The sequence below is a fragment of the Leucopleurus acutus genome, assembly GCF_964270905.1.
Source record: "Leucopleurus acutus genome assembly, chromosome: 7".
NCBI classification, from domain to species: domain Eukaryota; kingdom Metazoa; phylum Chordata; class Mammalia; order Artiodactyla; family Delphinidae; genus Leucopleurus; species Leucopleurus acutus.
The window spans coordinates 81,953,778-81,979,898 of NC_139150.1; the positions used below are offsets into that span (position 1 = coordinate 81,953,778).

At 43.2% G+C, this 26,121-nt stretch overlaps 1 protein-coding gene across 2 annotated transcripts; it reads left to right on the forward strand.

The window, feature by feature from the left end:
- Positions 1-468: 468 nt before the first annotated feature.
- Positions 469-22,079, forward strand: IDNK (IDNK gluconokinase). 2 transcript variants are annotated; one of them, XM_082843158.1, is made up of 5 exons: positions 469-546; positions 5,236-5,266; positions 5,688-5,774; positions 18,006-18,049; positions 19,932-22,079. In XM_082843158.1, the coding sequence occupies exons 1-5, from the start codon at positions 497-499 to the stop codon at positions 20,275-20,277; spliced, it is 558 nt and encodes a 185-aa protein (XP_082699284.1). In that variant the 5' UTR covers positions 469-496; the 3' UTR covers positions 20,278-22,079. The 2 variants fall into 2 exon arrangements, with proteins under 2 accessions (XP_082699284.1, XP_082699285.1); XM_082843159.1 differs by lacking the exon at positions 5,236-5,266 and having other exon boundaries at positions 484-546.
- The last annotated feature ends 4,042 nt before the right edge of the window (positions 22,080-26,121 follow it).

The following is a 26,121-nucleotide window of genomic DNA, read 5'->3' on the forward strand; positions in this document are numbered from 1 at the left end:
CGAGGGTCCGGCCTGCAAGGGCGAGGCTCCCCTGCAGCGGAGAGGGGCTACGAGAGGAAGACCGCAGGTGCAGGGACTCGGGGCCGGCTCCCTCCTGCCTGCGGGAGGCTCCACTTACCCCACGAGGGAAACGGGCGCGGACGGCGCAGCGAGAACCGGGTGGAAGTGGGGGGAAAGGGAAGTGGTGGGCCGCCGGGTGCGCGGGTCTCGCCGGGCGCTGTGGGGGCGGGGCGGCTGGGGCAGAGCACATGGGGGCGGAGTCTCGGCGTGGGACGGGTCTCGTCGGGGAAGGGGTGCGAGGGGGAGGGGAAGGTGTGTCGGCGTGGGTGGCGGGTGGCTGGGGACCGGATGAGGGGTGGGACACTGTTGGGACGGGGTCTTGGTGGGGGCTTTGGGGTGGGGTCCGCCTGGGCCGGGCTGGGTCGCGGGCGGCTCCGCCCCCCGTGGCTGGGAAGGCGGAGCAGACCGGCCCCAAAAGGCGACGGGACTCCGGGCGATGGCGGCGCCCAGCGCGCTGCTGTTGATGGGCGTGAGCGGCTCGGGGAAGTAGGTCCGGGAGGGCCGGGGCGCTGGGGGCGCAGTGGGGGGGCGGCGCGGGGCGGCGGAGGCCAGATCCGCCGGCGTTCCGGGCCCGCGGCGACGGGAGCGTCCTTTCCCTTTGCTGATGAGGGAACTGAGGCCCAGGGCACCTGCTCCCTCTGCCCACTTGCCAACCTGCTCGCCTCGGGGGCACCCGGCCCGGGGCCATACCCCAGACTCGGGCTCTCCGTCTGTAAATTTAGGCAGAGGCTTTAGCGAAAGCGCCTTGTGAAGAGGCGTCTGCAGGGGCGCGAATAGAGTAACGACTTCCCCGCGCCACCTGGAGCGGCCCGGGCCGTCACAGGTGCCCATGTTTGGGGGCCTCGTGTGGGCCCAGCGTGCAAGGGAGCAAGGCCCACAGAGCAGGGCCAAGCCTCGTCCCAGGCTCCTACAGACTTTTGTCAAGCTGGACAGCGCGCCAGCTCCCTCCTGCCGGGCCCTGGACTTTTCTGATTAGATTTTGGAACGTGAATTTAACCTTCCTATTTACTGTGTTCCCCCTTCAACTGTAAGGATTCGGTGTTAAGAAGGTTTGTAAGCAGGGAGGCGCACTGCATACCACAAAACCTCTGCGCAGCCCAGTCTGGCCAACTTGGGGGCTGAGGAAGCCTTTGGCTTCCTGTTTAGACCAAAGTCTGACAATGCCCTTTATTATCAGAAAAGGCAGCTACGGCAGCATTCCACCAGAGGCAGCAAAAGACAACTAAAATATCACAACCTCCAAAGGCTTATCCAGTCCCTTCTAGAATGATCTGAATCAGGAACTGCTCATGCGGTCCAGTGTATTTTAAAGACTCTTTCTTTCTCCAGGTAGGTAGGTTTAGCTTCCAAAAATTATTGTGGCATTTTTTAGCCTCAAAGACAGGGAATCTTGCACTGAAATTTAAAATAAAACACAGAGCCAGAAAGTCCCTCACTGTGTATGACTGAAGAACTCAGAGAATGAAAAACTGCCGCTCTGGTGTGATGTAGTGAAAGTCAAGAGCCCTAGGTCTTGGTTCTACTGCTGTCTGATTGTGAGCTTGGGCAGTTCATGTGCTGCCCCCCGACCCAAGCCTTGGATCAGATGAGGGGAGACTGTACCATATGTCATATGGTTATGATATTCATGCATTCAGTAAATGTTTATTGAGCTCAATCCTTCCTCAACGTCACTGACATGTAGTGAGCAAGACAGATACATCCCTGCCCTCAAAGAGTTTACATCTTAGTAAGGGAGGGAGGCAGTAAGGGAATAAATACTTGTGCAGTGCACCAGGCAGCAGTAGGTGCTCTAGGGGAAAATAAAGGAAGGTAAGTGGAACAAAGAGCCAGGCAGGATAATGAGGGAGGGCTCCTCTGAGGAAGTGGTGTTGGAGAAAGACCTACAAGAAGAGAGGAAATAAGCCCGTAGATAGCCAGGAAAGGGCATATGGGCAGAGGGAATGGCAAGTGCAAAGGCCCTGAGGCTTGACTTTCTTGTGGACTAGCAGGGAGGCCATTGTGGCAGAGTGATTGGGAGATGAGGTCAGAAAAACAATGCAGGTGAAGAGAAGTGGTCATATGCTGGAATATTTTGAAAGTAGAGCCAAAAAGATGTGTTGATGGACTGGATGTGGGGTATGAAGGAGAGAAGAGTCATGAATGATTTCAAGATTTTTGGCCTGGGTAACTGGAAGAAAAGAGTTTCTGTTGACTGATGGGGAAGCAATAGGCAGAGCAGGTTTGGAGTTAATAATAAACTTATTATTTGACATTACTGTATATACTACAAGATTCCCTGTCTTTGAGGCTAAAAATGCTACAATAATTTTTGGGAGCTAAACCTACCTACCTGGAGAAAGAAAGAGTCTTTAAAATACACTGGACTGCATGGGCAGTTCCTGATTCAGAAAATTTCAGGAGCTCAGTGTGGGATGTGGTGAGCTGGACATGCCTATCGGTCATCCAAGTGGATCTGTCAAGTGGGCAATCAGATATCCAAGTCGAGTTCAGGAGAGAGGGACTTCAGGTGAAAATGTAGGACTCATCGGTGTGTGGGTATGTTTAAAGACATATATATTCAGAACACCAAGGGAGTGAGTGTGGATAAGCTGGCCAAGGACTGAGCCCTGGGCCCTCTAATGGTTAGGTCAATGTCAACTGTTGTCGATGGACTGAGTGATAAAATGCCTGAGAATTGATTACATTGATCATTGGATGTAGCAACATTGAGCTCTTTGGTGACTTCTGTGAGCCCCTCTTAGGGCCCTGCAGGATTTTTAAATATACTCCATAACATTTGGAGCAGTGGGGTAATACCTTAAGAAAATAATAGTCTCAAACCAGAAAGATCCCATTTAAAACACTGTTAAAGTAATGTCAAATAATAAATTTATTATGTTTATTGCCTTTCCTTCCCCTACCTGAATGTAAGGGATCTTTTTCCTTTTTGTTATTGACATATGTGTCTAGAACAATGCCTGGCACATGGTAGGTGCTTCATAAATATGTATTGACTTGATGAATGAATGAATGGAGCCATTTGAGTGGGTGGCAGTGTTAGCTTTCTTTATATTTTAACAATCTTAGTGAAGCCACCCTCAGCTTCTTTCCGTGTTTCCTTCTTTTTCCTGCTGTCGCAACAAGCTCAGGCCTCTTGAATACCTTTCTCATTATTCTGTGCCCCAGCCTACTGCCTACTGTCTTTTTAAGTCTCCTCGGTCCTGATTTAGACCATCCCACTAGAAGACATTTGGGCCCCAAACTGGTTTGTAATGTTCGGCCCTGACCAGTCTCCTGTGAGCCGAGCACTTTGCCGTATTTCTGCTGGGGGTCCCTGGTCCATATTCAAACAGTCCAGCTGTCCTCTGGTTAGGAAGTTTGGTTAGAGTGGTAGAGTGGTTTTTCCGTTTTCTTCTATCTCCTTTCTGCCCGTCTACACCCCAATCTAGTTAGCTTTTCTTTTAAATTATGACTGGTGGCTGACATGTTCATTCCTGGCTAACTTGGTCTTAAGTGTGATTTCCGTTGTACACAGCGCTGATTTCACCAGCCCTGGAGTTCGGCTGGGACGGTTTAGTCACCAGTAGGCTACAACATGTCACCCTATGCAGCCTCCAAAGGAGTGAACATAATGGGAGAGGTTCCAGTTCTCTCAATCCTTTGGTTACTTTTGGGAGCAGGTCTCAGTTTGGTACAAGTGTGTCTTTTTAAAACTTCCCTGATACCTTCTTAACAAAAGAGAGAGGACCCTTGGTAAGGAATAGTATCCAGCTAGAATTTCATCACAACGTTTTGTTTTCACTGTATACATCTTTTTGGTTGCCTTCTGTTTAAGGCAAGTGAGGGTGGCTTCCTGTATAAGGGAAGGAAAAAGTTTCCTTGTTTAACACATTTGTTTAATTTTAAAGAGTGAACCAATTAGGGGCTTCCCTGGTGGCGCAGTGGTTGAGAGTCTGCCTGCCGATGCAGGGGACACGGGTTCGTTCCTCGGTCTGGGAAGACCCCACATGCCGCGGAGCAGCTGGGCCCGTGAGCCATGGCCGCTGAGCCTGCGCGTCCGGAGCCTGTTCTCCGCAACGGGAGAGGCCACAACAGTGAGAGGCCCGCATACCGCAAAAAACCAACAAATAAACAACAAAAAAAGTGAACCAATTAAACAAAAATAATAAGTAGATAATTGTAAAAGTGTGTGTAAAACTTAGGCAAGAGGGCATGGTGAAATGGTAGGAGGATACAGTAAAAAATTCTGAAGTTCATACTTCAATGATTGGCATTTTGGGTAACACTTCAGAAACTGATAGCATGAAGGGGCTTCGTTTCTAATTAATTGCCTGAAGGCCTCCACCCCTACCCCACGGCGCTAGCCTGTAAGCCTCAAGATGGCCAGTCTCAGTGGGCTGAGCATTATGTCCTAGGAGATAGTAGGTGCTCAGTAGATATTGGCTGAGTGAAATGAGTAGGTGAATGGATAAATGTAGCTCAGTTCCCTTGTTTTACAGGTGAGAAAACAGATTTAGAGGACAAGGTGACTGACACAGGAGGACACAGTCATTTAGTGGCAGAATGGAGACCGTGGCCAGACCTCAGTTTCTAGGACCCAAGCCCTCTTCACTGACCATGCAGCCTGTTAGGGTCCGAACAGGTAGATCATTCTCAGATGCATTGCACAGAGAGCATTCAACTCCCAGACTTAATAATGAGTGCTGGTAATTCTCCATGTCCTTTATTTGAAGAGTGTGCCCCTTTTAAGCCCCAATATTTTAATGCTTTTATGAGCTCCTTGAACCTTGTGTGGGTGCTTAGAGGTTAAATTCCCCTGTCAGACCTCTCCCTCCAATATGCTCAGTAGAATTTATCACTTTAATAATTTAATATTTTTTCTCAAAAAAATAATTACAAAACAGGGACCAAAAACTTAAGGAAAAAACTTCAGGGGTTTAATGAGATCTTATGTATTGCTTTTGGGAGAAAAATTGGTGATGACCGGATAATTATTTCATTTAAATTCCCGGAGAAAACTAAAGCCATGCTCTAGACTCCAGGGTCAGGAGCATCTATCTCAGTTTCAGTATCATAAGTTGTCGGTGATTAATACCGGTAGGGCAGCCCTCTGCTTCCCAGGGCTCCTCGGATGGAAGAGGCACAGCGCAGGCTGGGAAAGGCAGTCATGTAACATCTATGTCCTCTCCACAGATCCACCGTCGGCACCCTGCTGTCATCCCAGGTAACCTGTTCTAATGCCTCCCAGTTGCTAGTCCCATCATGTTGTCTCTTTGCTTCTCTCCCTTTCCCCTCCCTGCCTTTTCTTCTGGCCTGAGTGGTTTGTAAACTCACCACAGACACCTCCATGCAGCTTGTGAAACCCACCGGAGCAATTTTGTTTTTCTCCTTGGTGATCATAAATAGTGATGAATGAAAAGAAGAGCTGCAGCAGCCCAGGGAGCGGGATTCGTGACGCGACATCAGAGCCCTCCCCACTCCTGCACCTGGGTGGGCGGGGGGTGGGGTGGTTTCCTCGGGCTGCTGGTGGAGAAGAGGGTGGCAGGGTTGTTTCTGTACCTGCCCGTTAGGTTTAGTAACCCCACGGTGGCTGTCACGTGGGCCGCACTACCTGCCACATACCCTCTTTCACTTTGTTCTTAAAGCTAGGGTGGAAATTCTACGATGCAGATGACTATCACCCAGAGGAAAATCGGATGAAGATGGGAAAAGGGATACCTCTGAATGACCAGGTAAGGTTTGCTGTCTGTTTTTATTTCCAACACAGATGTCCTGTGATGCAGGGTGACACAGGTTAAGATTCCTGCAGTGCTTGTTGTAGTAGAGTTCCTGAGTCATGCACTCACGTACAGTGCTCCAAAAGCCAGGTGCACAGCGGGTCCACCACATATGTTAGCTTTGGCCCTGAACTCCCATCTAAACTCTAAACTGGCATCAGCAGTGATGCCACCCTCTGCCCCAGCTCGGCAGGATCTGCCAGAACACTTTGTTGAGGGATTTTAATCTGCAGAATGTAATCCCTGAGAGGGCAGAGGCTCCCCTCTGCCTCATATGTGGGGAAGTTCATCTTTTCTTCCCAGGACTTATCAGCCTACCACCTCGCCAGGCCCTGGCATCTTTGCCTAGCAAAGCCCTGGCTGCTTCCCCACCAGCAGCCTGAGGAAACCCCCCACCCCGCCCGCCCACCCAGGTGCAGGAGTGGGGAGGGCTCTGATGTCGCGTCACGAATCCCGCTCCCTGGGCTGCTGCAGCTCTTTTTTTCATTCATCACTATTTATGATCACCAAGGAGAAAAACAAAATTGCTCCGGTGGGTTTCACAAACTCAGATCTGGCCCTCTGGAGCCACGCGTCCCCTCCTTGTATCCGCTGGAGCCACCCTTGCCTCTTTCAGTTGCTCTACCACCATGCTCCTCCCCGCAGGGCCTTTGTATCTGTTGTTCCCACTGTGAGGAATAATGCACTTCCCTGCCCTCTTCTCAGTTACCCGGCTCATGCTTCACATCTCAGCTCCTGTGCTCCTTCTTCAGGGAAGCTCTCCCTGACTTCTAGGTAAAACCTCCTATAATAAACTCTCATGGCACCGTATCCCTTATCGTCCTTGTCCCAGTTGCAACATGGCATTTGGTGGTGTGAGAATTTGATTACTATTTATCTCTACAACTAGATTTTACCTCCAAAAGGGCAGGCACTATGGCCATTTCTGTTAACCATTATATATCCCCAGAGCCTGACACATAGTACATGTCAGAAAATATTTGTGGCAGATTTGTGAGTGAATGAATGAATGAGTGTAAGAATGAATGACTAGCACCTCATTTCTTTATACACTGTCATGAGGCCCTTTCCTAGAGGGTCTCTCTCAAACCAGAGTCACAAACTGGATTCACTGGCGTGATTAGCTGTAACCCAGGAGAGACTGAGGGCAGGGCGTAGGGCTGAGTCCACAGAGCAGCTGAGAGCAGGGGCTCTAGCTGGGCCCACGTGCCAAGGGTGTCCAAAGGGCAGGTATGGTATGGAACTGGCCAAAGAGCAACACTGGTGTTTTCAATTTCATGACCTTGGCTCACCCCAGTTGGGCCCCACTTTCTTCTCTTTGTCCTGCCGTGAAGGACTGGAGTCATTAACCCATGTTAGGTCTAATTCTAGAGCACTCTGAGGGTTTCTCTTTGTCCCAGGGAGTGCACCTCGATTTGTAATAGTTCAAACGTTAAACCATCAAAATCAAGTTTACAGCATCTGACTTTAGAAGGCAGGAGGAGAGAAGCAAAAAAGGGAGACAGAGTAATAATGTAAACAAAATAATGATATTATATGAGAGATAATAAACATAATATAGATAACCTGGCCTCACCACTGAGCTTGTGTGACTTGGCAGATGGCTTAGTCTCTCTGTGCCTCATTTTCCTCCTGTGAAGTAGGGATGGTGACAGGACCTATTTCATTGAGTTCTTGGGAGGATTAAATGAGATAATATGAAAAATGTGCACAGAGAAGTGCCTGAAGCATTCAGTAAATATCACTTCTTATTGTTGTTGCTAATATCTTATCTATATATACATACATGTAACAGAAACCATTTCTGTGGAGTGTGTAAAATGTGACTGTGCTAGGGTTATTTTATTTTTCTCCTTGGCAGGTACAAATGAAAATTAAAATAAGGAACAAAGTAAAGCAACCCAAATGGACAGATTTTAAAATGGCATTTAAGCAGCCTTCCTCTTGTTCACAAGTGAGTCTTGTTAAGTGGGCAGTATGGATGGGGGGCTGGGGAGGAGAATTCAGAAGAGGAATTTATTGTACAGAAGAAAAGGTCATCAGTTACTCGAAGAAACACAACAAGTTACTAAATATATTCAGAGGCAGCTGTACAAGTTAGCCTGACCTTAGAGAGAAGCAGAGAGAAAGAGGTAAGATGGCAGATGGCTTACATTTTTGATGAGAGCCCAGCGAGTCTATGAGTGAAGGTGTGGGTCACAGCTGAGCCGGCACCAAGGACCTCCTGGTTGCTCTGGCAACCAGCCCCCCACCCCAAAGATACTGTACTGAACATCAGTTAGAGTGTTAGAGGCAGACATAGCGGTTGGCCTTGCGGAAGAGTCTCAGGAGGGTTTGGGGAGGGTATTGTGCTCAGAAGGCTGAGATGTGAAGAGAAAGAACCTGAGTTGAATATACCAAGGGCTCCTTAAGTCTATTTCAATTAAATTAAATGTAAACTCCAGTTCCTGGGTTGCATTGCCACATTTCAAGTGTTCAACAGCCACATGTGGCTGGTGGCTGCTAATCCAGGTGGCACAGATAGAGGACATTTCCCTCAGGGCAAAAAGCTCTATTGGACAGCGCTGGTATAGAAAGATACGCCACCCAGGATGCAATACATTATTAGCGTGATGATGATGATAATAAAGAATTTCCAAGCTGCCAGTCATTTAGTCTCCCCTATGTGCCAGGTTCATGCTGTCCTGGTAGCGTATGATGACACTTGAGCAGACTTCAACCTCAAAGTCTATTTAAAAGAGGTTTTTTTGAAAATTTTTCCCTGATTATAATACTTATCCTGTATAGAAAATTCAACCAGTGCCGAAAAATCCTTTCACAGAATTTTCATCACCCTTGGTTTCATCTTCTAAAAATACCTACTAATTGAATTTGAGTTTTTCCCCCTATCCTTTTTGGGGTATATATTATTTTTACATGCATTTTCTATGGGCTTAAGTTCACTTTTGCACCAGATAAAACCAGTCCATCGCCCATTGTCCTCCCCTCCCACTTTCCTTGCCCTCTCTCCACCTCCCCCAGCAATGCTGGACACACTCATCTTCCATCTGTTCCTCTGAGCTCCTGCCCTGCCCTTTAACCATCATCCCGTTCGAGAAGACACTGTTTCTCTAGATAGGCCAAGTGCTTAAGCACTGGGCTGGGGGTTCAGGGTACACTGCCCCCCGCCCATCCCTGCATGTAAGGACTATCAGGAATGAAGGGACCTAGAACATCAGATCCAGCAAGCAGGGATGTTCATTTGGGTTATGTTGTTTCCTCCTCTCTTTCCCCTAAGACTTTTTGTGTTTGACTTGCCTTAGTTACCATATTGTCTGTAGTAACTATTTACACACAGAGTTCAGTGAATTTGCTTTAATATATCCTCTGTTTTGCCCCAGTTTCTGCATCTGTGAAAAGGAGATCTCAATCATTCCCTTTTTTCACAAACATGAACACAAAATTTGGAGCTCATGTGTCCAAGTCCTCCCTAAGACCCTAACAATAAAGTCCAGACTCCTTAGCAGGTCACTCAGGGTCTTGATTCTCTAGTCCTGACAGTTTCTGCTGACCTTCCTCACCTATCAACTCCCACACCTCCTGTTCACCAGTGCTGAGCTCCTGCCTCATCCATTTAGACAAGAGTCTTGGTAAACCATCTTTAATATGCCAAGTCTTGCCCTTCCCTCTGCTTGACAGGCCCTGCTTCCATTAAAATCCTCTTTACCCTTTAAGATTTAGTCTTCCTAGGGCCTGATCAAAATTGCTCTCTCCCCTTGTCTTATCATAGCCCTTCTTATATTTCTTGGAGCCCTCATTACTGTCCTGTGGGTAGTTTAATTGATAAATACCCATCCTCAGGCTGTGACCCCCTCGAGGACAGGGACTGCACTGTTCATATTTACATCCCCAGTGCTCGATATGGTGCTTTGCACATATTAAGTATTCATTGTTTGTGGAGTTAGAGCCCACTGCATACTAAATTTATTTATTAAAGGTCTTTTCAAAATTCAGAGTTGGAAATGAATGCTGTTTATTGCAGCTATTAAATCAGCCAAAAAGTAATGTTTAAAATGGAGTCTACTCCTTTTCCTGTTTAAGTCCCAAAGCAGCTCAATGTATTATATATGATTCCCCCATTTTGCAGATGAACAAAGGGAGGCACAGAGAAACTTGCGCAAAGGCATAGAGTGAGGGGGATCTCTCCAACCTCTAAGACTCTACTTTTTCTACTGTGTTAAAGGCCCTGATACTACACACACACACAAATAATCTACAAGAAGTGACTCAGGGTTGATTAAGTGGGGCAAGAAAGGGTGAAAGCAAGGGCGAGGCTGAGAGCAGGAGAGAGGCACAGCCCCCGGTGAGCACATCCATTGTAGGGGCCTAGGCCGCGAAGGGTATTTGAGGCAGGTGACACCTGGCTTCACACAGCAGGTCTGAGAATTCTGGTTTCCACATGGAGTCTAGGTAGCCTTTGGAGCTGCTTTGGAAAAACTCTCTGCTTGGGGCCCCATGTGATCCTCCAAGGAAGGATCCCAATTGTGTAATTATGACTCAATACTTGGAAACTTCTGTAAAATAAAGTTGAAAGTGCTTCTGTTTTATCTCCAACCTTCTCTCATTGTTTTTATGGCTGGTGGACCCAGACCCTACCGGTGCAGTGAATAAACTGGTCCAACATACATTCTGATTGGGCAAATGTCTGAAAGCATCCATTTTTGTTTAAATAGTTCAATGTTTCCATGTATTAATATTAGTTTTCATGGTTGAGCTTCTGAGGAATTTTATTATGACTAAGTGATGCAACATGCTTAATTCTTGACGAAGGCACATATTGAGGCACTATTAAAACAATAAAGAAGTATGGATTCAAAGTAAAGTTCCATTTTCCTATACACAGGATAGGAAGCTTATTACCCAAACATGTTTTCCGTTATTTTTAATTTGTTTCGTCTTTATTGTGAAATGTTTCAGGCATGCAGAAAATGTAATGAATAATAAAGTCAATACCCAACTTAACACCATAACATATTTGTTTCCTAAGCCATAAAATAATAGAGATTGATCTCTGTACAAAGAGATATTTGTGCCGATGGACTGGAGGAAATGTGCAATCTAAGTAAAACAACAGAACACAAGTTTGCTCCTCTGCTAATGTGAAGAAAGAAGAGATATCTAAAGTACTAGAAATTAAACAAATTATCTCCTCTCCTTGGTTCATCCAAACCCACTAGGAACATTTTACTCATGCAGAAGAACAACTCATTTGTTTGTTGTGTTTGCACCTGTGAATCAGTCCTAATGCATCATTATAATTGCTCCTTGAACTCTAAGTAGGCATGTGAATACTGAATATGTGAATTAGCATTTGGCCCTCTGAACCTTCCAACTACCTCTTCTAAACCAAACATTCTTGCTGAATGGGGGTTAGCAGCCCACGGCACTAGTCTCAGGATTTTGTTTCACCTAGAGACTTGTACAGTGACAAGGGATGTATTGTGGCAAAGGCTGTCTGCCTACCCAGATAGGACAAGGGTAGTCAGGCTCTGTCTTGTCAGCTCAATGCCTGATACCGTCAACACATTGAACATGCATTCATGTCTCATATGAGAACCCCACTAGTCAGGTTCACAAGATTTCTACATAAAACCAGAATGCCGGGGCTTCCCTGGTGGCACAGTGGTTGAGAGTCCGCCTGCCGATGCAGGGGACGTGGGGACGTGGGTTCGTGCCCTGGTCCGGGAGGATCCCACATGCCGCGGAGCGGCTAGGCCTGTGAGCCATGGCCGCTGAGCCTGCGCATCTGGAGCCCGTGCTTCGCAACGGGAGAGGCCACAGCAGTGAGAAGCCTGCGTACCACAAAAAAAAACCAAAAAAACCCCAGAATGCCAGTTGATTAATTTACAAGGAGAAATTTAAGTGCCACATGGCCTGTAACACTTCACATGGATCTGATTTCAGAAGCCAACATACAATCAGGTTTCTCAGTGAACATGCAATCAAAAGAGTAGGAGAGTTAGGGCTGAAGTTTCTAATGGTGTGAGACCAGCCATCCCCTTACAGGAAGATGTTTGCTAATGAGAATATGATATTCAAAGTCCTATGGCCAGAACTCAGTCCAATGGCCAGACATGTCCTCTGGTCAGTACTCTGCTGTTTAATTCCGTAGTGCTCCTGCCCTGGGCTTTCACACCCACCAAGCCTTGCTGGGACAGACGTGCTTCCTTTATGTGTGTAAAAATATGCAGTTGGATCATAGTGATGTCCTGCTAGCCTGAGGGTCCTTTTTACTCCTTCAGATGAGTTTATACATCTCTGCTCCTTTCTATTAAGTGTTGCTCTTTAAATTAAAGCTTTAAAGAACAAGCTTCTTTCCTTCTTTTCCAAGTGCTTAGGAAGTTACCTCACTGTGGGCCCCATATGCTATAAGCAGACTCCTTAACTTTTTAAAAGTTGACATCATTTCTACAGCTTGAAATGGGATGCCCCCATTTACATGTAAAACACACAATGAAGTTAGTCCCCTTAATGATTAGTATACCACTTTACCAAGTAAGTGGCCTGTGCTGCCCTTCCTGCAGGCCTGAAAGGCACTGTATCTTTGTAGGACTGGATCCTAGGTAGGAAACTGCTCATCCTGCTGACTCATGAGTCTTTAAGGCCCAGTCACCCTGCTCTGCTACAGCCTTCTATTAGAGGAGCTGTTTTGGAAAATATAGCCAAAGAGGTTTAAAAAAAATTTTTTTAAGGTCATTGTATAACTAACAGTGTTCTCTTTTTCATTCCTGTTAGTTCATGAATATAATAGAAAAGCTTAGCTATTCACAGTGAGAGTACAGGAAAGAAAGGAATTTAGAAAGTTGAGTGCAAATGGAATCTTAGAAGTTAAACTTAGGGTGATCATGTCTAGAGTACTGAAAGAAAGCACCCAGAGCAGTGTCTGGATCTCCCTAAGCACACAACAAATGCTTGTAAATGGATGAAGGAAAGGGGAAATCCAAATCTGTGCTTGAATTGGCAGCTTTTCCCATGGGCAATTTTCCATCATAAAATACTGCACAGCTCAGTAAGTCCATCTAATTATCCCCGCTACCTATAATCCTTGACACTCTTCTTCCTGGACCCCTGCCATAAGCCCAGAAAATATGTGTTACAGTGGCAATTTCAAGTTCCATAAGTATAGCTCCTACAACTTTTTTTCTCCTCATAGACTTCTCCAGAACATTTAGTTTTTGAGTATGATGTCTTAGAAAACCTTGCCAATAATAAACCTTAAACATATACACTCTTTTCCAAGAGCACATAGGTCTCCTCATAAAGCACAGAGTTCTTTGTGGTCTGCAAATCTGGAGCTGGTAAGCCTCATTATCTTGTTACTTTGTTTAGAAACAACCACAATGGTTCTACTGACTACAGTCAGACAAGTGCTAACATAAACAAATGTTTCATTCATTAAATACATTTGAGCTACAATGTGTGCACATTGTAGTAGCTGTTGTAACTTGAGTAATAATTTCTGTGAATTATGTATTAATAGCTGTTGTTTTATTATTTGTGTAAGTTAGGTGATAGTTGTCATTTGATCTGTGTCTTGTGTGGATTTTGTAACTGTTGCATTTGTACTTCTAAGTGGTCTCTGGTCGACTAGTGTGTACATAGAGGTTAAGTCTTTTTTTTTTTTAATTATTATTATTTTTGGCTGCGTTGGGTCTTCATTGCTGCGCACGGGCTTTCTCTAGTTGCAGCAAGCGGGGGCTACTCTTTATTGCGAGCACGGGCTCCAGGCACGCAGGCTTCAGTAGTTGTGGCACGTGGGCTCAGTAGTTGTGGCTCACAGGCCCTAGAGAGCAGGCTCAGTAGTTGTGGCACGCAGGCTTAGTTGCTCTGCGGCATGTGGAATCTTCCCGGACCAGGGATCGAACCTGTGTCCCCTGCATTGGCAGGTGGGTTCTTAACCACTGTGCCATCAGGGAAGTCCCCATAGAGGTAAAGTCTTAAAAAATTCTATCACTAGTAAAACTTCCAGGAACCTCAACCCAATATTAGCACACATGCTTTTCAAAAATTTTATTTAATATGAAAAAATTAAATATATGTGTGTGTTTTGTGTGTGAGAGTGTGTGTGTGTGTGTGTGTGTGTGTGTGTGTGTGTAAAATCTTCTGCTTCCTGAAAAGGGTGGGTCCTAGTAACGGGAGGGTCTTTAGTTTGCTGAGTACAGAGTGAAGGCCTTGGTGGAATGAATGTTTCACTTACTGAGTAGTTACTCTGAATAAGAAATGGGAAAGCCTGAGCCCAGAGGAGATATTCAGGAACTAAAGGAGCTCACCCAGAGCTGGAGAACTTGAAAGGCTCCTGGTGGAAAAGACTGTGTGTGTGTGGGGGGGGGGCATAGCCAAGGGCTTAACCAAGGTCAGAAGCAAAATGAGAAATTCTCAGGTGCCAGAATCAAAGTGGCAAGATTTAGTTAAACCTAAATAACCTCTTCCCCCAAGTTTTGGAAATGCATGTAAGCCAGGAGGCTGGGAACTGAGATTCTGATGCCCCTGTAGAGATGGGAGATGAGGCCTATATGATGCATGGAGCTGGACCTGAAACTAAGTGCGAGGACTTGCATAAAGTATTTAAAGGAAGACTTTATTTGAGTGAGGATTACGAATATCTCCACTCACTAGATTCAAGAAGCAGCAAAGAATCTGGCTGTCTCCCCTGGACCACAGGTGGAAAACTAGAGACTTTCCTACGCCCAATTCACTTCATATGACATAGACCAAGTTGAAAAATTAATGTAATACTAGTCTGGAATTGGCAAAACTACCTATGGAAATGTTTCCAAAACTCAGCACTCCTATAAGGGAAAAAAAATCTGAAGATGCACCTGCAGTCAAAAAGTACAAACGATACAGGTAAATGAACCACTGTGAGAGAGAATCAGCAAAAAAGCACAAATGGAATAAGTCATACTCCAAGAAATAGAATCAAATGAAATAATATAATATTGCAAATCAACTATACTTTAATTTTTTTAAAAGAATCAAATGAAAGAAACAAAATTTATTGATAATGTTTCATTATCAATAGATGGATTAAACAATAAACTAGACACAGCTGAAGAGAGAACTAGTGAATTAGAAGACAGACTAGAGGATATTACCCAGAGTGAATAAGAGAGCTAGATAACTAGAAAAATATTCGAGAAAAATTAAGAGACTGGTATAATAAAATGTTTCACATACAACTAAAAGGAATCCAAGGAGAATAGAATAAGTGGGGGAAAGGCAATTTTCAAAGAGATAATATTAACAGTTTCTTTAGACTGAATATATAAAATGAGTCCTGAACAGGATAAATAGTAAAACTGCAAAACATCAAGGACAAAGAGGTTTATTTTCTACCTATAGCTACCAAAGAGAAAATATATGTTCTGAATGATTGCCCAATATAACAAGAGATACTTCTCAACAACAATAGAGCCCTAAAGACAGGGAGTAAGTATTTAAACTGCTGAGGGAAAATAACTGTCAACCAAGAATTCTTTACCAACTGAAATCTTATTTAAAATGAGTAAGAGTAAGAGCAGAAGACATTTTCAGACACACAAAGACAGAAGGGAAAACTGTCAATTCTTAATCTATGGGAGAATTTAAAACAACTCTCTTGAAAACATCAAAACAGACAAAAGATACACATAACAGACAAGAAGAATTAATAAAGATATAGAAGATTTAAACAATATATTGAAAAGCATGAATAAAAAATAAACATTCTTTTCAAGTACATATGGAACATTTATAAATATTGACCATATACTAGACCACATAGTACTAGTGCTCTATGGCACAATTTGCCACAAATTCTAAAGAGTCAATATCATACCAATCAATCACATTTTTTATCATAATGCATAAGAATTAGAAATCAATAATAAAAATTCTCACAAATCATAAAATGGTTGGAAACTAGAAATAAGTAAAATTGAAAAATAAAAATTGACATTCATATAAATTCATAAGTTAAAAATCATAGTGGAAATTATAAGATATTTGGAAATGTATGACAAAAGTGCTATCAACTAAAACTTATGGGATATAGCTGAAAGAGTACTTAGAAGGAAATTTACAGCCTCTGAATGCACTTTTGGAAAAATAACAAAAATGAAAATGATGATCTAAGGGTTTAAGTAGAAAAAAATAATAAAAAGGAAGAATGTAGAAAAATATAGAAATAAGTGCTGAAATTAATGGAATATAAAACAAAGAAGCCATATAGGTGATGAGTGAAACTAATTGTTTGAAAAGATAAAAACAGACAAATCTCTGGCAAGATTGATCAAGGGGGAAAAAAAGCACAATTAAGACTAGGAATTAAAAGAGGCCATGAAAAATCTGATACCAGTGAATTTTAAGACTTAGATAAAATTGGACACTTTCATAGAAAAATATAAATTACTGTGGGAAAACAGGCTTGGATGACAGTGATCTGATGGCAGAGACAGTGCTCAGGGACACAGTCTACTCCCCCCCCCCCCCGCCGCCAATGAAAACGTGACCTTGCTGATTCTAAAGTATTTCAGTTACCAAAACTGAATCAAGAATAGAAGAATCTGAATATAACACAATGCTCATTCAAGAAATTGAACCTGTAATCAGAGATCTTTCCTCAAAAAAAGCCCCAGGCACAGAGTTTTTAAGATGAGTTTTAGCTCAGGCTGCTGTAACAAAATACCATAGACGGGGTGGCTTAAACAATAGACACTTATTTCTCACAGTTCTGGAGGGTGAAGGTCCAAGAGCAAGATGCCAGCATGGTCAGGTTCTTGTTTATTCTGAGCCTGGAGTTTCTCTTCCTGGCTTGTAGACGGCTGCCTTCTTATTGTATCCTCACTGGGTGATTGAGGGGGAGGGCAGTGGAAGGAGAGAAAAAGTACACACTAGCTCACTGGTCTCTTCTCAAAAGGACACTAATCCCATCATGAGGACCCCACCCTCATGACCTCATCTAAACCTAATTACCTCCAAATATTACATTAGGGGGTATGAATTTTTGGGAAATAAAAACATTCAGTTCATAACAATAATATATTGTATACAAGCTGTTTCAAAGAACAGAAAAAGAGGGAAAGCTGCCCTACTTATTTTATGAGGCTAGTATAACATTGATACCAAAATTTAACATGGACTATACAAGAAAACAAATGCAGGTCAATCTCAATTATATAAATGCGAAAATCCTAAATAAAATGGTAGTAATCAAATGTTTAAGAGCAAGGACTTCTAAAGACACATCATGTTTCTTGAATATGCATCAAAATGATAAAGGATGAGGGCACAGGTAAGGATATGGCTGGGACATATATAAAATCAGACTGTGAGTTGAAAATCATTGAATGTGTTTAAAATTTCCATAATAAAAAATTATGTTTTTCTTTAAATGCATTATGACCAATCAGTATTTACCCTAGGAGGATTCCTTTGTGAAACATTGTAGGGTACCCTATGTAAACTTCCTCTGCCTTCTCTGGAGAAATACAAAATTCTCACACTGCTTATATCTGAGTAGAGCTTTGCTTTTGGAGGATTTGAAGAATAGGACCAGAGAGCAGCTGACATAGGGTTTCTGTGAATACCTCTCTGCATTTGAGATCAGAGGCACCTAAAGAATCATGCAGTATAATAAAAGATTTATATACATAGCAGAACCAGAGAAAATATACTTACAATGGGAAGATTAAGAGGGTGGAAGTTGGGCTTCCCTGGTGGCGCAGTGGTTGAGAGTCCACCTGCCGATGCAGGGGATGCAGATTCGTGCCCCAGTCCGGGAGGATCCCACGTGCCGCAGAGCAGCTGGGCCCATGAGCCATGGCCGCTGAGCCTGCACGTCCAGAGCCTGCCCTCCACAACAGGAGAGGCCACAACAGTGAGAGGCCTGCGTACCGCAAAAAGAAAGAAAGAAAAAAAAAGATGGTGGAAGTTACATACTGGTATTTTAGGGCAATTTTTATTGTTATGAAAAGAGCCTCTGACACCTGGACCAGGAAAATGCTTCTGTGCTGAACTGCCTAGTGACTTGACCCCTCAGCCTTGTGCATGGCCTACTCCTCAAAACCACTAAGATCTCTCTGGACCTTAACATTGATGAAAATGATTAACTTTCTGTAAAAACGAACAAAACCTGGAAAAGCCACTTTGTGTCTGCCTTCATTTCAGGACAGGATTCCATGGCTCTGCAACTTGCATGACATTTTACAAAGGTAAGAGAAAATCAGGCGCCAGGTAAGCCAGTGAGTAAAGAAAACCCATCACAAAGTACAGGGGAAAAAATACACTCTTGAAATCACAACTGACTGCTGATATGGCATCCCAGAAATGAAATGCACCTCTATCAAGTAACCAACAATGACTTTAATCAGCCACAGATGTGTAGTTTAGTTGGGTTCTGGAGTTAGCCTTCTAAACAACTCCACAATTACTAGCTGGGAATCTTGGTCAGCCACTTGGCTTCCATAAACCTGTTTCTTCATCTGAAAATGGGGATAAATATAGTTCCTACTCACAGACTGTTGTGAGGAATTAGTGAGATGAAGCATGGGTAGCACTTAGAACAGTACCTAATATATATAGTAAGTGCTAAAAAAATAATAATGACGTATAGCTATACCTTAGCCACCACTTATATTGCCTCCTACTTCAAACTCTGACAACCAGGAAGATCTGGGGTCATTCATAAGTCAACAGATAACTGGCCACCAGGATTGAAGTCTCAAATTGTTCAGCTCTGTAGCATGCCTCTGAGCAAACGAGGTCCTCCCCAACCCATCTGTGGGCCAGACCCCTGGGAATCCTGGTTGGGACATGGAAGATAAAGAAGTGGCAGGGAATAGGTTCTAAATCTTGCTGTCTCAGATGAAGTCATGTTTTATAAATCTAAAATCATGTGGGCCATATGAAATTAGAGTATACGTATGATTAAAAATCAGTTTACTTTTTTTAGACTGCACAGACATGGCTGGCAGCCCTGTCTTTGCATGGGCTTAGGGGTTTAAGGTTAGGAGTTGAGAACTCCTGCCCACTTGGGTCTCTAACATAAACAGACTTGTCAGAGATCTAACATACTGACCTGTGATGGAAGCAGAAGTGAAGATCCTCAGGAGAAGAGAGATCAGACTTCCAGGCAAGCTCTCACTCATGGCCCTTGGGAAGAGCCAGAAGGCTCAGGCACATAGGTTTGTTGCTGATGACACACTCCATCCACTGGGTCTCCAGTCTACAGCGGCCATGAATCAAGGCAGGCCCCTTCAGAATTCCCAGTTCTGAACTGAAATTTCTAAGTACCCAAGCCAGCTTTGACCCTTCACCTCTTTATACAGTTCCTTCCTGGCCCCAAGATGACTGCCTCTTCTGGCTGGTACATGTAGGTTTAGTGGAAAGGGGGCTCACCCTCATGTATGGTCTTGAACCACACTGGTTTTCCCTTATTGGTGCCTTGTCACTCTACCTCTATTTCTGGCTCAGTTTTTTTTTTTTTTTTCCTTAGCACTGCCCTGGAAACTTCTCACATCCTTCTCACCTTGACCACACAGGGGCTGATGCTCCCTTTTCTCCTGCTCTCTCTAGCTCTGCACTGGTAACTTCCCCAGACTCCCAGCATACTGTAGAGTAGGAATGGAGAGAAGCCAGTTGTGAAATTCAAATCCCTGAATACCTGAGAGGAGAGCCTGAGCTGTGCTGTGTGCGGGGCACAGGTACCTGCCGGCAGCCACCCATGTCTACAAGTGGTGGCTCAGTCACATCCTACATCCAAGGGGCAGAGCCAATACTTACCAAGCATTTCCTGTGTGCTGGGCACCTTGATAAACTTACTCATTACAGTTCTATGGGCAGGTACTCTGAGTAGTTGCATTTAGCAGATGATGAATTGATGCTCGGGGAGGTAAATATGTTACCCAAGATGCCTCACTAGTGGAAGATCTTTACCTCAAAGCCAGGACTGCCTGATACTTGGCCACCATTTGTAACACCTTCCACTGTCAGAGAAGTGGGACTCTAGTCCTCAACCTAGACTTGACACCAATTATTTTAAATGTCTTCACTCTAGTGCTAATCTTCCCCCCACACACTTTATTTTTTTAACAGAGATGTAGCCTCTGGACAGCATGTAATTCTTGCCTGTTCAGCTCTGAAGAAAGTATACAGAGACATCTTAATACAAGGAAAAGATGGTGCACCTCTGAAGTGTGATGAGTCAGGAAAGGAAGAAAAGCTGGCTGAAGTGAAGCTTCTTGTGGTCCATCTGACTGGGTCGTTCGAGGTCATCTCTGGACGCTTACTCAAAAGAAAAGGGCATTTTATGTCCCCTGAGTTATTGCAGTCCCAGTTTGATACTTTGGAGCCCCCATCAGCTCCAGAAAATTTCGTTCAAATCAGTGTGGACAAAAATCTTTCAGAGATAATTGCTACAATTATAGAAACTCTAAAATGAAGTGAGAATCATCTGTATCAGTGGTCCAGAACACAACTGGGCATAACTCTGTCTCCCATCCCAAACCATGTTCCAGTATCCTTGTTGGTACTGTATTCTAGATTCTTCTTAAGGTGAATAAACCATAATGTATTGAGATATGCTTGTTTGGGTGGATTTTTAGGAATCTGTGATACTCTTGTCATCATGCTCTGGCATATTCAGAGAAAAGGAGAGGAAACTTTGAAAGTGAAGTTTCAATTGAACTTTAAATTCGTGTGACCCAATCAAATAATCAGAGGAAATTCTATAATCTATGCTGTAAACCATGACTTATTTAGAACACTTTTGATCATGCCTGTACTTGGACAAATAAATGAAACCTGGCTATCCTTGGCACCCTCTGGAGATCGGTCTCAGGAGCAAAAAAGCGGACAAAATTGACCACTCACCAGCAAGTCATGTTACACCACACACCTCTAATTTCTCTCTCTCTTTGAGTCATTTCTAGGTAAATAAAAAGCACACGCAGTTCACAGATAAAAAAAAAATTTGGAAAGGTGGAACTTGAGTGAATGAAATGCGTGACTCACTGATTCAGTCTGCCCCCACCTCATTTTAGAGACCCCTGTGAACGAGGCTGTTATCAACCTGCCCACCTTCCTGCTGTAAAAGCTGTCAATGATGGACACTAGGCAGGCTAGGAAGGAACACCAGAGGAGCTGCTATGGCTGAAAACTGAAACAAAACTTTCCAATGGGCAGCTTTATGCCAGTGGCAGCAGGGTTGGGTGAGGCTGTGGGGAGCTTAGGGGCACTGGTGCATTGCTGGCATGCACCTTACCAGGTACCAGCAGGGAAAGCTGCAATCTGGCCAGCATGGGTTGGGTTTGAGCCCTTCCCTGTGATGGGGCTCCAGGAAGAAGCTTCCTTATCCCTCTATCCTAACTAGGGCCACAAGACCCAGCCACTTTGCAGGGCCACTGGTTGGTTCTGGCCAAAAAGTGAGTTTTGGAACCAATTACCTGTTTTCTTTCACAACGATATACATTTCCTTGTCTCAGGAACCAAAAATACAATATGTGCGTGGAGTGCCAATGGAAAGAAAGGGCCCTTCTGGGTGGACAGATCTTGCCTAAGAAAATGTGGAGAGAATGAGGAGGGTGATGGAGGAGTAAGACGTGGAGCTCAACTTCTCCTCACAGATATATAAAAAAAATACATCTACACGTGGAACAACTACAGAACACCTACTGAACACTGGCAGAAGACCTCAGACTTCCAGAAAGGCAAGAAAGTCCCCATGTAACAGGGGTCTTGGTTCTGTGGCCAGGGGTCGAGCCTGAGCTTCTGAGGTGGGAAGAGCCGAGAGCAGGACACTGGACCACCAGAGAACTCCCGGCCCCAGGGAATATCCACTGGGGAGAGCCCTCCCAGAGGTGTCCATCTCAACACCAAGACCTAGCTCCACTGAACGGCCAGCAAGCTCCAGTGCTGAACGCCTCACGCTAAACAACTGGCAAGACAGGAACACAACCCCACCCATTAGCAGAGAGGCTGCCTAAAATCATACTAAGTTCACAGACACCCCAAAACACACCAACTGATGAGGCCTTGCCCATCAGAGGGACAAGATCCAACTCCACCCACCAGAATGCAAGCACAAGTCCCCTCCACAAGGAAGCCTACACAAGCCACTGGACCATACTCACCCACTGTGAGTGGACTTACCAGAAGCAAGAGGAACTATGACCCTGCAGCCTGCAGAAAGGAGACCCCCCCAAAAGTAAGTTAAACAAAATGAGAAGACAGAGAAATATGTTGCAGACGAAGGAGCAAGGTAAAAACCCACAAGACCAAATAAATGAAGAGGAAATAGGCAATCTAACTGAAAAAGAATTCAGACTAATGATAGTAAAGATGACCCAAAATCTTGGAAATAGAATGAAGAAAATACAAAAACAACACGTTTAACAAGGACCTAGAAGGACTAAAGAACAAACAGTAATGAACAACACAATAACATTAAAAATACTCTAGAAGGAATCAATAGCAGAAAAACTGAGGCAGAAGAACAGATAAGTGAGCTGCAAGATAGATAGAATGGTGGAAATAACTGCCACAGAGCAGAATTAAGAAAAAAGAATGAAAAGAATTGAGGACAGTCTCAGAGAGCTCTGGGACAACACTAAATGCACCAACATTAGAATTATAGGGGTCCCAGAAGGAGAAGAGAAAGGGTCTGAGAAAATATTTGAAGAGATTATAGTCAAAAACTTCCCTAACATGGGACAGGAAATAGTCAATCAAGTCCAGGAAGCACAGAGAGTCCCATACAGGAGAAACACACTGAGACACATATTAATCATACTAACAGAAATTAAATTCAAAGAAAAAATATTAAAAGCAGCAACAAATAACATACAAGGGAATCCCCATAAGGTTATGAGCTGATTATTCAACAGAAACTCTGCAGGCCAGAAGGCAGTGAAGGATATATTTAAATTGATGAAAGGGAAAAACCTACAACCAAGATTACTCTACCCAGCAAGGATCTCATTCAGATTTGACAGAGAAATCAAAAGCTTTACAGACAAGCAAAAGCTAAGAGAATTCAGCACCACAAAACCAGCTATACAACAAACGCTAAAGGAACCTCTCTAACTAGGAAACACAAGAGAAGAAAAGGACCTAAAAAAAACAAACCCAAAACAATTAAGAAAATGGTAATAGGTACATACATATCAATAATTACCTTAAATTTAAATGCTCCAACCAAAAGACACAAACTGGCTGAATGGATATAAAAACAAGACCCATATATATGCTGTCTACAAGAGACCCACTTCAGACTTAGGGACACATACAGACTGAAAGTGAGGGGATGGAAAAAGATATTCCATGAAAATGGAAATCAAAAGAAAGCTGGAGAAGTAATTCTCATATCAGAAAAAAAAAACTTTAAAATAAAGAATGTTACAAGAGACAAAGAAGGGGACTCCCCTGGTGGTGCAGTCGTTAAGAATCTGCCTGCCAATGCAGGCAACACAGGTTCAAGCCCTGGTCCAGCAGGATTCCACATGCCGCAGAGCAACTAAGCTCGTGTGCCACGACTACTGAGCCTGCACTCTAGAGCCCGCGAGCCACAACTACTGAGCCCACGTGCCACAACTACTGAAGCCTGTGGGCCTAGAGCCTGTGCTCTGCAACAAGAGAAGCCACCGCAATGAGAAGCCTGCATACCGCAACGAAGAGTAGCCCCCACTCGCCGCAACTAGAGAAAAGCCCATGCACAGCAACGAAGACTCAACTCAGCCATAAATAAGGAAATAATAAAAATAAAATGCTCCCAGTCTTTAAAAAAAGAGAGAGAGACAAGGAAGGACACTACATAATGATCAAGGGATCAATCAAAGAAGATATAACAATTATAAATATGCACCCAACATAGGAGTACCTCAATACATAAGGCAAATGCTAACAGCCATAAAAGGGGAAATCGACAGTAACACAGTAATAGTGGGGGACTTTAACACCTCATTTACACCAATGGACAGATCATCCAGACATAAAGTTAATAAGGAAACACAGCTTGAAATGACACAGTAGACCAGATAGATTTAATTGATACTTATAGGACATTCCACCCAAAAGTGGCAGAATACACTTTCTTCTCAAGGGCACATGGGACATTCTCCAGGATAGATCACATCTTAGGTCACAAATCAAGCCTCAATAAATTTAAGAAAACTGAAATCATTTCAAGCATCTTTTCCGACCACAATGCTATGAGATTAGAAATCAATTACAGGGGAAAAAACTAAAAAATACAAACACATGGAGGATAAACAATACACTATTAGGTAACCAAGAGATCACTGAAGAAATCAAAGAGGAAATCAAAAAATAACTAGAGACAAATGACAATGAAAACACAACAATCCAAAACCTATGGGATGCAGCAAAAGCAGTTCTAAGAGGGAAGTTTATAGCTATAAAAGCCTACCTCAAGAAACAAGAAAAATCTCAAATAAACAATCTAATCTTACACCTAAAGGAACTAGAGAAAGAAGAACGAAAACCCAAAGTTAGCAGAAGGAAAGAAATCATAAATATCAGAGCAGAAATAAATGAAATAAAAACAAAACAATAGCAAAGATCAATAAAACTAAAAGCTAAACAAAATTGATAAACCTTTAGCAAGACTCATCAAGAAAAAGAGGGAGAGGACTCAAATCAACAAAATTAGAAATGAAAAAGGAGAAGTTACAGTGGACACTGCAGAAATACAAAGGATCATAAGAGACTACTACAAGCAACTATATGCCAATAAATTGGACAACCTGGAAGAAATGGACAAATTGTTAGAAACGTATAACCTTCCAAGACTGAACCAGGAAGAAATAGAAAATATAATTACCAATCACATGTAATGAAATTGAAACTGTAATTTAAAATCTTCCAACAAACAAAAGTCCAGGACCAGATGGCTTCACAGGCAAATTCTATCAAACATTAGAGAAGAGCTAACACCCATCCTTCTCAAACTCTTCCAAAAAATTGCAGAGGAAGGAACACTACCAAGCTCATTCCACAAGGCCACCATCACCCTGATACCAAAACCAGACAAAGATATCACAAAAAAACAAAACTACAGACCAATATCACTGATGAACATACACGCAAAAATCCTCAACAAAATACTAGCAAACAGAATCCAAAAACGCATTAGAAGGATGATACAGCACTATCAAGTGGGATTTATCCCAGGGATGCAAGGATTCTTTAATATACACAAATCAATCGGTGTCATACACCATGTTAACAAATTAAAGAATAAAAAACCATATGATCATCTCAATAGATGCAGAAAAAGCTTTTGAGAAAATTCAACACCCATTTATGAGAAAAGCTCTCCAGAAAATGGGCATAGAGGAACCTAACTCAACATAATAAAGGCCATACACGACAAACCTACAGCAAACATCATTCTCAATGTTGAAAAACTGAAAGCACTTCCTCTAAGATCAGGAAGAAGACAAGGATGTCCACTCTCACCACTATTATTCAACATAGTTTTGGAAGTCCTAGCCACGGCAATCAGAGAAGAAAAAGAAATAAAAAGAATACACATTGGAAAAGAAGTAAAACTGTCACTGTTTGTAGACATCATACCATACATAAAAAATCCTAAGGATGCCACCAGAAAACTACTAGAGCTAAATCAATGAATTTGGTAAAGTTTCAAGGTACAAAGTTAAGGCACAGAAATCTCTTGCATTCCTATACACTAACAATGAAAAAACTGAAAGAGAAATTAAGGAAACAATCCCATTCACCTTTGCAACAAAAAGAATAAAATACCTAGGAATAAACCTACCTAAGGAGGTAAAAGACCTGTACTCAGAAATCTACAAGACACCGATAAAAGAAATCAAAGATGACACAAAAAGATGAAGAGATATACCATGTTCTTGGATTGGAAGAATCAATATTGTGAAAATGACTATACTACCTAAAGCAATCTACAGATTCAATGCAATCCCTATCAAATTACCATTGGCATTTTTCACAGAACTAGAACAAAAAAATCTTAAAATTTGTACGGAGACACAAAAGACCTCGAATAGCCAAAGCAATCTTGAAAACGAAAAATGGAGCTGGAAGAAGTCAGGCTCCCTGACTTCACACTATACTACAAAGCTACAGTAATCAAGACAGTATGGTACTGGCACAAAAACAGAAATACAGATCAATGGTACAGGATAGAAGGCCCAGAGTTAAACCCACACATCTATGGTCACCTTATCTTTGATAAAGGAGGCAAGACTATACAATGGAGAAAAGACAGCCTCTTCAATAAGTG

What these genes read in the sequence shown, in the direction of transcription:
- IDNK (XM_082843158.1), top strand. Translation starts at nt 497, where the DNA reads ATGGCGGCGCCCAGCGCGCTGCTGTTGATGGGCGTGAGCGGCTCGGGG. An exon ending in GGATACCTCTGAATGACCAG is followed by an intron (nt 5,775 to 18,005) that starts GTAAGGTTTGCT and finishes CCTTCATTTCAG; the next exon opens with GACAGGATTCCATGGCTCTG. An exon ending in TTGCATGACATTTTACAAAG is followed by an intron (nt 18,050 to 19,931) that starts GTAAGAGAAAAT and finishes TTTTTTTAACAG; the next exon opens with AGATGTAGCCTCTGGACAGC.